Source organism: Staurois parvus, unplaced genomic scaffold (genome assembly GCF_062004578.1).
Source record: "Staurois parvus isolate SC_StPar_1 unplaced genomic scaffold, SC_StPar_1.0 ptg000029l, whole genome shotgun sequence".
Lineage (NCBI taxonomy): Eukaryota > Metazoa > Chordata > Amphibia > Anura > Ranidae > Staurois > Staurois parvus.
Window position 1 is genome coordinate 10,976,952 of NW_028317825.1, and position 11,764 is coordinate 10,988,715.

Genomic DNA, 11,764 nt, shown 5'->3' on the forward strand with positions numbered 1-11,764 from the left:
CAATGAATGGCACCTGAACACGCTAATATGCGTTTTCAGATTTTACCAGTGCGTTTTGAAATTGTGGGCAGAATCGTGGAAATTCAGCCCACAATTTGAAATGCCCTAGTGTGAATGGAGCCTAAAAGTCAGCAGCTACAGTGTTTGTAGCTACTGACTTTTATTTTATTTATTTTTTTGGGGGGGGGGGCGGGGGAAGGAACTCCACATTAAAAACATTGAGTTCCACTCAGAATTTGTTGGCAAGAGGAATATAAAGGGAATGTGTAGCATTTTTGTATTTCATTTCTCTCAATATAGGCAGTTTACTAAAAAATAGAATGTTTAAAATCTTTTTCCATACTAATATTTTAAGTTTTCCCTCTAATGCAGCAGGTAAGTAAAAGGTATCCCAATCAGTTTATGCCCAGCAATTGTATCCACTGCAACCCATAACACTTGGAATACATACTTGGCTTCTGTTCACCTAAAAGCATAACTCCATGCATAGGAAAACTACTTGTTTTTTTTAAGGGGTTTTGTGGAAAAGCTATACTTACCCCATCCTCCTATCCGCCGGAAAACTGCACTCCCCCGTGTCCAGTGGTGGACTGTTCCTGCCATCCTCATGCCCAGAGCTGGTCTATGGGCGTGCTGACATCAGGAACAGTCCGTTCACAAGATCGCTAGTGTGCAGGGGGGAAGAAGAAGCAGGGACTGGTCTTGCGCTCCGAGGATCGGAGGATTCGGTAAGTATATCTTCTCTCTTATGACCCCTAGACAAAAACGAGCAGATGGCCCATGCACAGCCCCACAGCATGGTACAAAAAAATGTTTTGCCCGGATTTCTGCTTTACATATTGGGCCATCATGTGCCGTCCAAAACCACACAGTCTCTGCACCAAGAATAAGCAGAGCTGGATAATTGTACTGGAAAGTTAGAGGTGTAAAAATATGGTTATCCTTGATATGGAAATTCTCACTGGAACAGGATCGTTTACGCATATCCTGAATTTAAACCCTCCACAACACAAGTCTTGCCCCCTCATTGAAATATAGCATGTTTCAAACACAACCCAGTCAATTTTATCATGTATATCCACAACAGTATCTATTATATATTTCAACTTGTATATTCCATTGTGATTTGTGTTTTAGAAATTGTATGAATTTACTGGCCCCCAGAGGTATACTCATTAACATCTGCTTTTAACTATAGAGTGTCTAATGGAGACGAAGGGTGTTTATCAAGAATGAAGCACAATTTCCAGGGTGCCTTAGTGAACATAAGCTCCCTCTTGCCGTGCTGTTCTGTCGGGAACAATAAAGTTTCCTGGGTTACTGGTAAGAAAAACTTATTGTTGATCACTTTAGTTTGTGGTAGCAATGAACAATAATTTATTAAAATGTAATAAATCAAGCAATGTTGATTTTTTCTAACTGTGAAAAAGAAGTTGGAATTATGCCTTTTCAGCTCATGCTGTTTTTTATTTCAGTTTCTCACCATGATACTGAGCTTGCTTTCAACCACAGTTTCATTGAATCCCCGTCCACTGGCTGGATCTCTGAGAACTCATTTTCTTCATTTGAGTCAGATGAAGAAGGCCCAGTCTACTGTGTTCCTCCCAGAGAAGGTGAATAATAAGTTTACCTAATTACAGATAGAAGCACATTGCTAGATAATATTTTCAGTATATTGTGGGAGTGTTTAAAATAGATGCAAAAAAATTATTGACTTTGGGGTTGGTAACTGATTTGCCTTGCAAGCATATTGATATACAGCAGATATACTGTATATGGCATGCCAAGGTTGCTCCCTGATAGTAGACATGCCACAAGCCTTACCGTGACTCTACCAAACAGTGTGGAAAGTAACAGAGCCAAGTCTGTAAAAGTAGAGCATGTATACTTACCTTCTGGAGGCCTGTGTCTACAAGCTCTGCTTTGCTGCTGATCCCTGGCTGCTGCAGGCATTAGAAACTTTCTGATGAGTCAAATTCTTGCTCTTCCCTGCAGTATGCTGTGGTTTCTGCTGCCTGCCCATACGTTCTCTAGTAATGTAGAAGCTGTCAGGAGGAACCACAATGTGCTGCAGGATGAGCAGGAGTTTTCATACGCTAAAGCAACATATTCATGGAACTTGAAGGTAATGGCTGCCGGCTGCCAGAAAGATAGGTATACATACGTTCGGTTTTTTTACCCTGTTGTCAGGGTTTATCCCCAAAATGGTTAAATTAGCTTACTGGTGACTGACTCCCTATTTCTGCTGAGAGCTTGAAGCATCAACTACTCTTTCTGAGGTTAAATATATGTACTCCTGATAGTTTAAAGTCATGTCCCTGTGTACGTGATCTTAACTTTATATTGAAAATGCTGCCCTCCTAAACATTATTTGTACCCTTAATGTATTTAAAGGTTCCAGCCATGTCCACCCTTTCCCTTTTTCCTGGATGCTGTACATATTAATACATACTCATTCACTCCCTGGTTATCTCTTGCCTTGACTATTGTAACTCCCTCCTCATTGGCCTACCGAATCGCAGGCTATCCCCTCTTCAGTCTATCATGAATGCTGCTGCCAGACTCATCCACCTTACTAACCGTTACATATCTGCCATCCCTCTCTGCCAATCCCTCCACTGGCTTCCCATTGCCCAACAAATAAAATTAAAAACATTAACAATAACATATAAAGCCATTTATAACTCTGCCCCAAATTACATCACCAATCTTGTCTCCAAATACTTGTCTCCAATCTTGTCTCCAAATACTCTCCGCTCCTTGCACGACCTCCTACTTTCTAACTCCCTTGTCTCCTCCTCCCATGCTCATCTCCAGGACTTCTCCAGAGCCTCCCCCATCCTCTGGAACTCTCTACGCCAATTTATCAGACTATCGCCTACTCTGCTCACTTTTAGGCGATCTCTGAAAACCTATCTCTTCAGGGAAGCCTATCCTGCCTTCAGTTAATAATGGAATCTTCTATTCCTCCTACCAGTCCATCCCCCACAGTTATTACCTTTTGTACCACTAGCCCCTCCCTCTTAGATTGTAAGCTCCAAGGAGCAGGGCCCTCCTAACCCTTTTGTATTGAACTGTATTGTTGCTGTATTGTCTCCTGTTATATTGTAAAGCGCTGAGCAAACTGTTGGCGCTATATAAATCCTGTATAATAATAATAAGTCTCTTCAGTAATTTCTGATATGTTTAATTCCTCAGACCTTGTACTATTTGTGTTGCCTATCTCTGGACTTGTTTTAGCTAATCAGTTTCTTTTTGTAAGGGAAGTCTCTAGACCTAGACACGGGGAGTTTTACTAAATTGAAGCACTCAAAAATCTTCTGCAGCTGTGCATGGTAGCCAATCAGCTTGTAACTTCAGCTTGTTCAATTAAGCTTTGGCAATAAAACCTGGTAGCTGGTTGGTTTCTATGCAAAACGACACCAGATTATTAAATGTATGTATAGTGGAATCAGGGCCCCCTTCCTCCTTCAATAATCCTTCTAGTGATGCACCCTGGCAATCAGTGTGCCACACTGTTTGCTCATTGTGCAATCATCTAAAAGAAGCCCCCAAATCTTTTTATGTAGTTCTATTAATTGCAGAACAATTAGCAGATCTCACAGTAAAGATGGCCATAGATGGTTTGAATCTCGGCAGGTTCAGAGAGATTCAATCCCTGTATGGGCAGGCTGATTGCACCCAAGAAGATCCATCGATTATTGCCAGTGGCTATAGTCGCTAGCAGGCAGGGACAGCTCTCCCCCACCCCACAGTAGCTTAGCGGGAGGGATTCCCCCATAAACACTGTGTTGATGGGGGAATCTAGCAATTTGATTGCAGGAAAACAAATCACATAATCTATGGCCTGCCTAATTTTATAAGCATGCAACCTTTGACCACCACTACTACTACTGTGTTCAATGGAGGGCTTCATGTTGGTCCTCAAGCCCTACTCCATAGCAGTTATTGTTTCCAAACACTGCATTGATGATGGCCTTTAAACCCAAAAGAGCTGTATGTAGTTTGGCAATGGCATAAATGGTTCTATAATATTAGGCTGTATATGTGCTATGACCCAGAGTATATGGCTTCACAGTTGGACCAGAGGCATAAAGAAATGGTTTGCAGTACACGTAAAGCACTTTTGTTAATTTTCATTTTTTTTCTGTGCACCCAGGGGCTTCTTAGTCCCAGATACATGCTATAGTCTGTTATGTCAAAATAATTCCTCACCAGTGCAAAGACCCATTTGTTTCATTCAACTATTTTTGAACGATGTAGGCAATTCTTAGTTTCAATGGGGATGGAACTTAACTCAAAGTCAAGATGGAAAACCAAGTGTATGTACAGTGCAACGGAAAGAGAGATAGAGACACAAAGATTGGCTTTTCCTTTTTATCAAGTTTGTTCTTGCAGAAAGTTATGGGAATTAAATTAAGTTACTTTAGATTATACTCTAGGTATTTCAAAATGCATTTAATTATTTTTATAAATAAATAACGGTAGGAAGCTGTGCTTTTATAGCTGCCTGGAGTTCCACTTAAAGCTGGACCTAGGCTGGCACTGGCTGTATTAAAAGTTTGATCTAAAATCCAACTAATTTCACCCTTTGCTTGATTTCATAAGCCAGATATATATGTGTACAAGTTCCGAAATAGATATTTCATCTAAAAAGTGTCAATGTGGTACTGCTGTGAATGCATCACAAAAAAATTATGCTTCTTCATTATCCCTTATTATTGTTTAGTTAATCCAGTAATCAGTCTCTTTGATGTGCACAGCTGCAGTTATATTATTTATAACTAAGGCAGTGAAATAAATCGATAGGGGGGCAGCATTTTAAGTGCAGAGCTCAATCAAAGAAGTTGAATAATAGGAAAGGATCGAGTTTATATTTTGGACTTTGAGATATAAGTTTGTGTGTACCATTATTATGGTTATTTTTCACTTCACAATAGGCACGTGTGATTATATTATATATGTGTGTTTTTTTGGTTTATGCACATATATATAGATATTGTTTTTTGTGTTCCCACATGTTTTTGAGCTATTTATTTGATTTATGTTATTATCAGTGAGCACGTATAGACCTGTTTTGATAACATTGTCACATTTTTTTATTTAATATTTTGGGATCCCACATTCACATTTTGTTTGATTTGAATGTAGCGCAGCATTCCTTATGTTTTATATTTACTTAATCACTGGTATATGATTTAATGCTAGCAGCTCTCTTTGGGATTTACACACATATTTAATTGATTTATTTAATTTTTTAAATATACACTTGGAGCGCAGGAGGGTCACACCATCCTTATTATTAATGTGAAATCCATGAATCGCCTCATTTTGCTGAACCAGCCGAATAAAGGGTTCAAGGGTGAGGATGAACAGAAGGGGAGAAAGAGGGAAACCCTGTCTCATTCCATTCTTAATAGTGATTGTGCCAGAGAGCATGTCATTGACCTTGATCTTAGCCATGGGGTTTTGATACAGAGCAGCGATCCAGTACAGCATGTTAGGGGCCAGTCTGATATGAGCACACGTAGCAAACATGAAGTCCCAAGACACATGATCGAAGGCCTTCTCCGCATCAGTAGAGAGGAGAAGGCCCTCAACACGCATCCTATAGATTAAGGTAAGGACCTTGACAATATTGTCGCATGCTTCCCTACCCAGCATGAAACCGACTTGTTCCGAGCCAATGATATCAGAGAGAAAAGGCCTAAGCCGGTTTGCCAGTATTTTTGCAAGCAGTTTTATATCAGTGTTGAATAGGGAAATAGGTCTGTAGCTTGTGCATTCAGCAGGGTCTTTATCTTTTTTGGGGATAACAGTAATATGTGCAAGAGAGAAAGAAGGGGGTATTGGCTGAGACGTAGTTAGAGAATTAAAGGTCTGGAGTAGAGGCTTAGACAGCAGAGAACTAAATGTCTTATAATGCTGTGATGTCACCGGGTTTAAGTTTTTGATAGCATTAGCAAGTTCCACCTCCCCAATGGGGCATTCTAGCAAATTGACTTCTGAGCAGTTTAGGGAGGGCAGTTTGCTTTTCCTAAGAAAATCCTCAATTAAGTCAAGTTTTTCACCTTTAAGATCTTTGGGGGTGTGAGTGGGGGGCAAATTATACAGGTTGGTGTAATATTGATGGAACTTCGGAGAGGACAAACTGGAGCCCGGACCAACCTGCTTCTGGTGACTGGTCTTCCTGAACTGTGCTTTGGAAGGGGTTTGCAGAGGCATGTGTGCCGTGACAGGCACTGCTGATGGAAGTCGAAATTCTTCATACCATTCAGGAAGTTCCACGTGCGGAAGTTGGAGATCATCACAGAAACCCAGAAGGTCAGCAGGCAGCGTGAGCAGATAGTGTTTGCCATTCAGTGTCGCTTTAAGGCAAAATGAAACCGCCATCTGTAAAGAATCCCCTTCTCCTGCATAACGGCCAGTGGGGGGCGTAATGTTATTCTATTTTTCACCGTAATAGGGGCGAGATCCTGAAAGAGTGCGAGTTCATCACCATTAAAAGTAATGAGCTCATTTTGCCAGGCTTTTTTAAGGATTTCTCCTTTGAGTGTGAAATTGGCAATACAGCAAATAATGTCTCTGGGAGGGGATCCACCCATCCCCCTTGGCCTAAGGGCTCTGTGTGCTCTCTCAAAATCAATGACAGTGTCCACAGGCCGCTCTAACAGATTATTGAAGATGGATTGTAAGGCTGACATGAGCTGTTCAGCAGACAGATTCAGGGACACCTCTGACTCTAATGTTATGTTGTCTCCCTATGTTATCTAGATCAAGGTGGCGATTCAAATTAATCAGGTATGTGGCATGTGTTTCAGAAACTTTCTCCAGCCTAGAGATGGCCCTGTCCCTGTAAGCACCAGCCTTCTGCACAGTTATCAATTGCTCAGAGAGAGATAGGAGATCTTCCTTTAAATCGGTTATGGCAGCTGTGAACGAACTCTTCAGATCTGCAGCGATCTGTGTCATCTCAGAATATGTGAGTGGTGGATCGGGGCGAGTGTCCTCTCTTACCCTATTCTCAGATGCTGGCAGAGACTCCTCACTGTGAACCTCCTCATGCTGTATAGTCGCAATCTTGCTCCCAGCAGGGCCGTTCCTCTGTATGCCTCTAGTCTGGAAAAGATCCTGGATCTGTCATGCTGAAGACCCGGAATGCGAATGGTGTGCGCGATTGTGTGACTTGGGCTTAACGATCCTACCCATGATCGTCCTGCTGTGTACAGATTAAATGGCTCAAAAGCTGACTTCTCCCTAGAGCTCACTCAGTGTGCTGCCATGCGGCTCAAGCTCCAAGCCATGCCCTCCAGTTTTTCTGCTTCTAGTTTAATAATAGATAAAGAAATGTTTATTATTGGAAGCAGGGATATTTATGCAGTGTCTACTTATTAGGGGTACATTCATTAGGTGTGCGCAGCCTATTGCATTGATCCCCAGCCAACTCCACCCTCCCACCCAATTCCGCTGTTCCTCAGAGAAGAGAAGTACAGTAAGCAGCGCCAAATTTGTGAACTGCAACAAGATAAATGTGTAACACGGAGTACCGCACTCAGGAGGTGCCCGTATCACACTGGTCACAGAAAAAATTTGCACAAGGGACTGCACTTGCATATCTTCCCCAAAGTAACCATCTACTGCTCACCTCTGCACACCTTTTTGCTTTCCTTTGTACCCCCATCCACAGCTCTTCTCTGTACCCCCTGTCCGCAGCTCACCTTTGCAACCATTGTCCACAGCTCACCAATGCCCTGTCATCCACAGCTCACATTTTCTTTCCCCATCCACAGCTCACCTCTTCTCCTCCACCCCACCCCCCCCCTTTCCAACCAAAGCTCTCACCCTCCCCCCGCCCCTTCGACCACAGCTCCCACTCTGCAGAGGTGAGAGCTGGGGAGGGGGAATTTGTGCAAAGTTCCCCCCTCCCCAGCTCGCACCTTGGCACAACACCCCCAACCTTGTCACAGCTGTCTCTCTGCACAACCACCCCCCTTTCCCTTCACAGCAATTATCTCTTCACATATCTACCCTCCCCCCAGGCTACCACCACTTCACTACACCTCCAAACTCCCCACAGCTGCCTCTATCCATAAACACCACCCCCCCACACCCCCTTTTTCACAGCTCTTTCTCACCTCTTCACAAAAGCTTCAGATCAGTGGAGCCAACACTCTGCTATGTGCTATAAGTCTGAAAAGTGGGGGCGGGGACAAAAGCCGCCTCCCAAACTGCCACAGAAATTCATGCAGTTGCAGTGTCAGGACCTGGGCACCCACCAACATATGCCCTTCCCTGAGTATGCAGCGATAGCACAAAGGTGGTAGAGGAAGTGAATAGTGCAGTAACTTCCTCTACCTCCTTCTGTGTATTGTGACAGGTTGGGGGCAACAGGGCAGCCAAACTCTGGCTGATAAGAAGCCCTTGATAATTTACACAGGGTGATTAGGGGTTGCCCAGGCACATCCAGCACACCCCATGTGCACACCTATGGGTATATTCCTTATACCCCAGGCTATGCTTTGGAAGAATTCCTGGATATTTAAAATAATAATGACTCTTCTTCTGTCTTACAGGGTTATCTGTTGCTGACCTTGATGGATTTCAAGAGATAAGTTCTAAATGTAATGTGTTTCCTGAAGCAATGGCTCTCAATGCAGAAGAGGTCTACCTTCCATTTTCTATTCCCAGGACATCAAGTATTGCCAAAGCAAAAAGACCGTCTGTGTCATTTGCTGAAGGGACCAAATTTGAAAGTAGAAGATCTTCCACAACTGATACACCTAACCTTGCCAGAAAGCCAAAACTAGCTATTAGCCTTCCAAAACTGCCATCTATACAGTCTCAGACACTTAGAGGAAATGAGTCACAGCAGTATGATGATGGCACTGATAATTATGACAAAGTAAGTCCTAATCTAGAACCAGAAGATCATCCCAAGCTTCAGAGGTGTGTTCCAGCTGGGAGACGAAGGACAATGTCTAATGCTCAAAAGCCACTCTTTAAAGCTGAGTCGACAGATTCTGGATTAAAAGATATTAGTTCAGAAGCAAAAAAGAAAAGTCATAACCTTACAACTGTTTATGTGAGTGTTGGTCCTCCTCGAAAGTCTTACAAGCCTCGAAGAAGGTCAGAGGGCAATATGGATGGGGCAGTCCAGGCTGTTCTAAAGCGCTTTGGCAGTTTTCAGAAAGGGATTCCAAAACCTGTTAGAAAAAGCTTGTTGCAGCATTCAAACTCCAGACTTTCACAGATAAAGGCCACTTGTGAGGAAGTCACAAATAAAGGTTCTGCTGTTAGTAAATTACTGGACAATGCAAATAAGAAACCAGTTATTCAAACATCCTCCATCCTTAAGAAAAATGTTCCCGAAGATGGAAATTTATCTGAGCAGACTGGTAGCTCTGGGAAGCTGGAGAATATGTATTCTAACTTGCAAGAACCATTAACCCTGCAACAAGCACCAAATAATGAACACATTTACCAAAGTCCAGATGAAAGAGAAGATTCAGAGCCAAAGTATGAAAATGTTACCATATCTAAAAGTTCTGAGGTCAATGAACAGGACCCATCTTCTCTTTACGAAGATGCTCAAATGACATGTGAGACTTCCAGCTCTTAAAAGACAATTTATTATATATGAGAAACCATAGCTACATAATGTTATTTGTGGGTTTATATCAACACAGTTATGTGAACCATTTCCTCATTTTTTAAAAGAAAACTAATAATAAAATGCTCTTGATCCCTTGGTGGGCCTTTTTGTAAAATGTTCAGACTTGTGTTTACAAATGTCATTTGTTAACCAGTTAAGTCTGATGACCTACAGTAAAGGACTTGGAATGGTTTGTTAAAAAAAATGTAACTCATAATTTTAATGTCAGTAAAAGATAAATACAGAATAGGTAGTATATAGGAGTCTGAACAGTTTTTGTTTTTTGGGGGGGGGGGGCGGAGGAAAAAGTGCTAAAGAAAAGCCTGAGAAAATCAGAGACAGAATGAACACGGTGTATGAGCAACAGCTCACACACTAATGGTTGACCATTTGTGTATATATTATTCGTACAACCTTTTCCTTCTCTTCAAACTGTAACAACTAATGACTGGTGCTACAAGAGTACCAGAACATATAGGTGTGGAGAGTTGTGTAAATAATGTGAAAACAAACTCCAAAAATAAAGCACACACATCTAGCAGAAATCTAATCCTATAACATTGTCTAACATATTTTTTGTTTTTTCTGTACAAAAGTCAGTTGATAGTGTTTCCTTTGTGACCTATACAACACCTTTTAACACTTCTCCAGCAAGGGATTTGTATGACTGCTTACTTGAAATAATAGCAGAGGGGACCATCTTTTGTACAATCTATAATAAAAGCTTTCATAAAAGTGAAATAGAAATTCTGAAGTACCTTCAAATTCAGATTGTCATTTAAAGGGATGTTAAGACGTTATTGAAAGTTTTAATAGCTTTATTATATAATGTGGCGAAACAATGGAAGTGGCAGAGATCACAGTCCACCTAGATCTGAAGGATGTGTGCAGAAGGCCTAAGAACTGGAATGGCAGTAGTGTTGCACTGCAGCTCTGGCCACTATAATAAGCCTCCGTATCCAATCAGAACCTGTGGAGGCTTCAGACTCCGCATACTATTGTTATGATGAAAGTGTTTGTGTTAATATAATTACACCAAGGCCTCTTTCACAGGGATAGTAAAAACAGGTGGTTGGGCTGTGCCACCGCCAACCTAAAGTCTACAATACAGTGGGAGGAGGCCATTCACATGCTGTGGTTAAAATGTTTGCATGGGGACAAATGTAATGTGGCATGCCAAGCTGACTGGTAGAATAGCCTGTCAAACTCGGTCATTCAAGTCAATGAGGCTGTAACTTTGCTTGCAGTTGCAATACATTAGTCCCATTGTAAATTGCAATTCGGCAAAAAAGAAAAAAAAAAAACATTTGCAAGGTGGCAAGATTACCTCTTCAATTCCTGATGCCTATTTAGCCGCAACGTGGATCACTTTTCAGAAAATGAGCTAGTGTGAGCTTAGGCTATGTTAATTGATGTAATTGCACTAATGAGATGGCATGAATTCATCAACAGGATCATGATGTTTTCTTATACCAAGAGGGATAGAGTTTGTTAGTGTTTATGTATCCATGGAAGTGCCAGTAACTGAATTTCTGTATTTTGGTCCATTTTAGATGCATGTTATGAAAAATTATTTTTATAAATCCTAGAGTACAAATAATCAGTGGTATATTGAATAAATCGTTTAAACTTCTACTTGTCCTAGTTTAATGGTCACTTCAGAAGGTTAAGTCCACACATATTTGATTTTGGTGAATGGAGGTGAGGTGGATAACATGATTTATCGTAACTCTCAGGGTCCTTTAAAGCGTCTTTGGGTGGAGAAATTATAATACCTATTTTGGATTTTCATAGGAATAAAAAATAAATTGGCAATGTGGATTTAAAAAAATAAGGCTCAGTCTAAAACTAAAACTTTATGGTTGCTTTGGGGGGGGGGGGGGGGGAGGGCTGAGCAGGGAACCCTGAAAAATGAACTGATAGATTTTGAGGAACTAAGCCTTTACTTTCATTGCCATAAAAAACAGTGCTTTAATAGGATGATTTAGTTGACATTTATTTGGTGGGTATTCCAAAATCAGTTTGGATATAGATTTGAATTAACATGGAACCTTAGTGTTAGAAAAAACTGGTGGTAGGGAGGCTTTTAAACTTTTTAAGAAAGCCTTTCGG

General features: G+C 41.4%; 1 protein-coding gene across 1 annotated transcript in view; it reads left to right on the top strand.

Moving 5' to 3' along the window:
* Nucleotides 1–11,285, top strand: part of SCARF1 (scavenger receptor class F member 1) — a 60,993-nt gene extending 49,708 nt beyond the window's left edge. The window contains exons 9-11 of the mRNA XM_089657877.1: nucleotides 1,199–1,323; nucleotides 1,476–1,613; nucleotides 8,574–11,285. Of these exons, the coding sequence (XP_089514003.1) occupies nucleotides 1,199–1,323; nucleotides 1,476–1,613; nucleotides 8,574–9,619 (1,309 nt within the window). The 3' untranslated portion in view covers nucleotides 9,620–11,285. The remainder of the gene's footprint in view (nucleotides 1–1,198; nucleotides 1,324–1,475; nucleotides 1,614–8,573) is intronic.
* The last annotated feature ends 479 nt before the right edge of the window (nucleotides 11,286–11,764 follow it).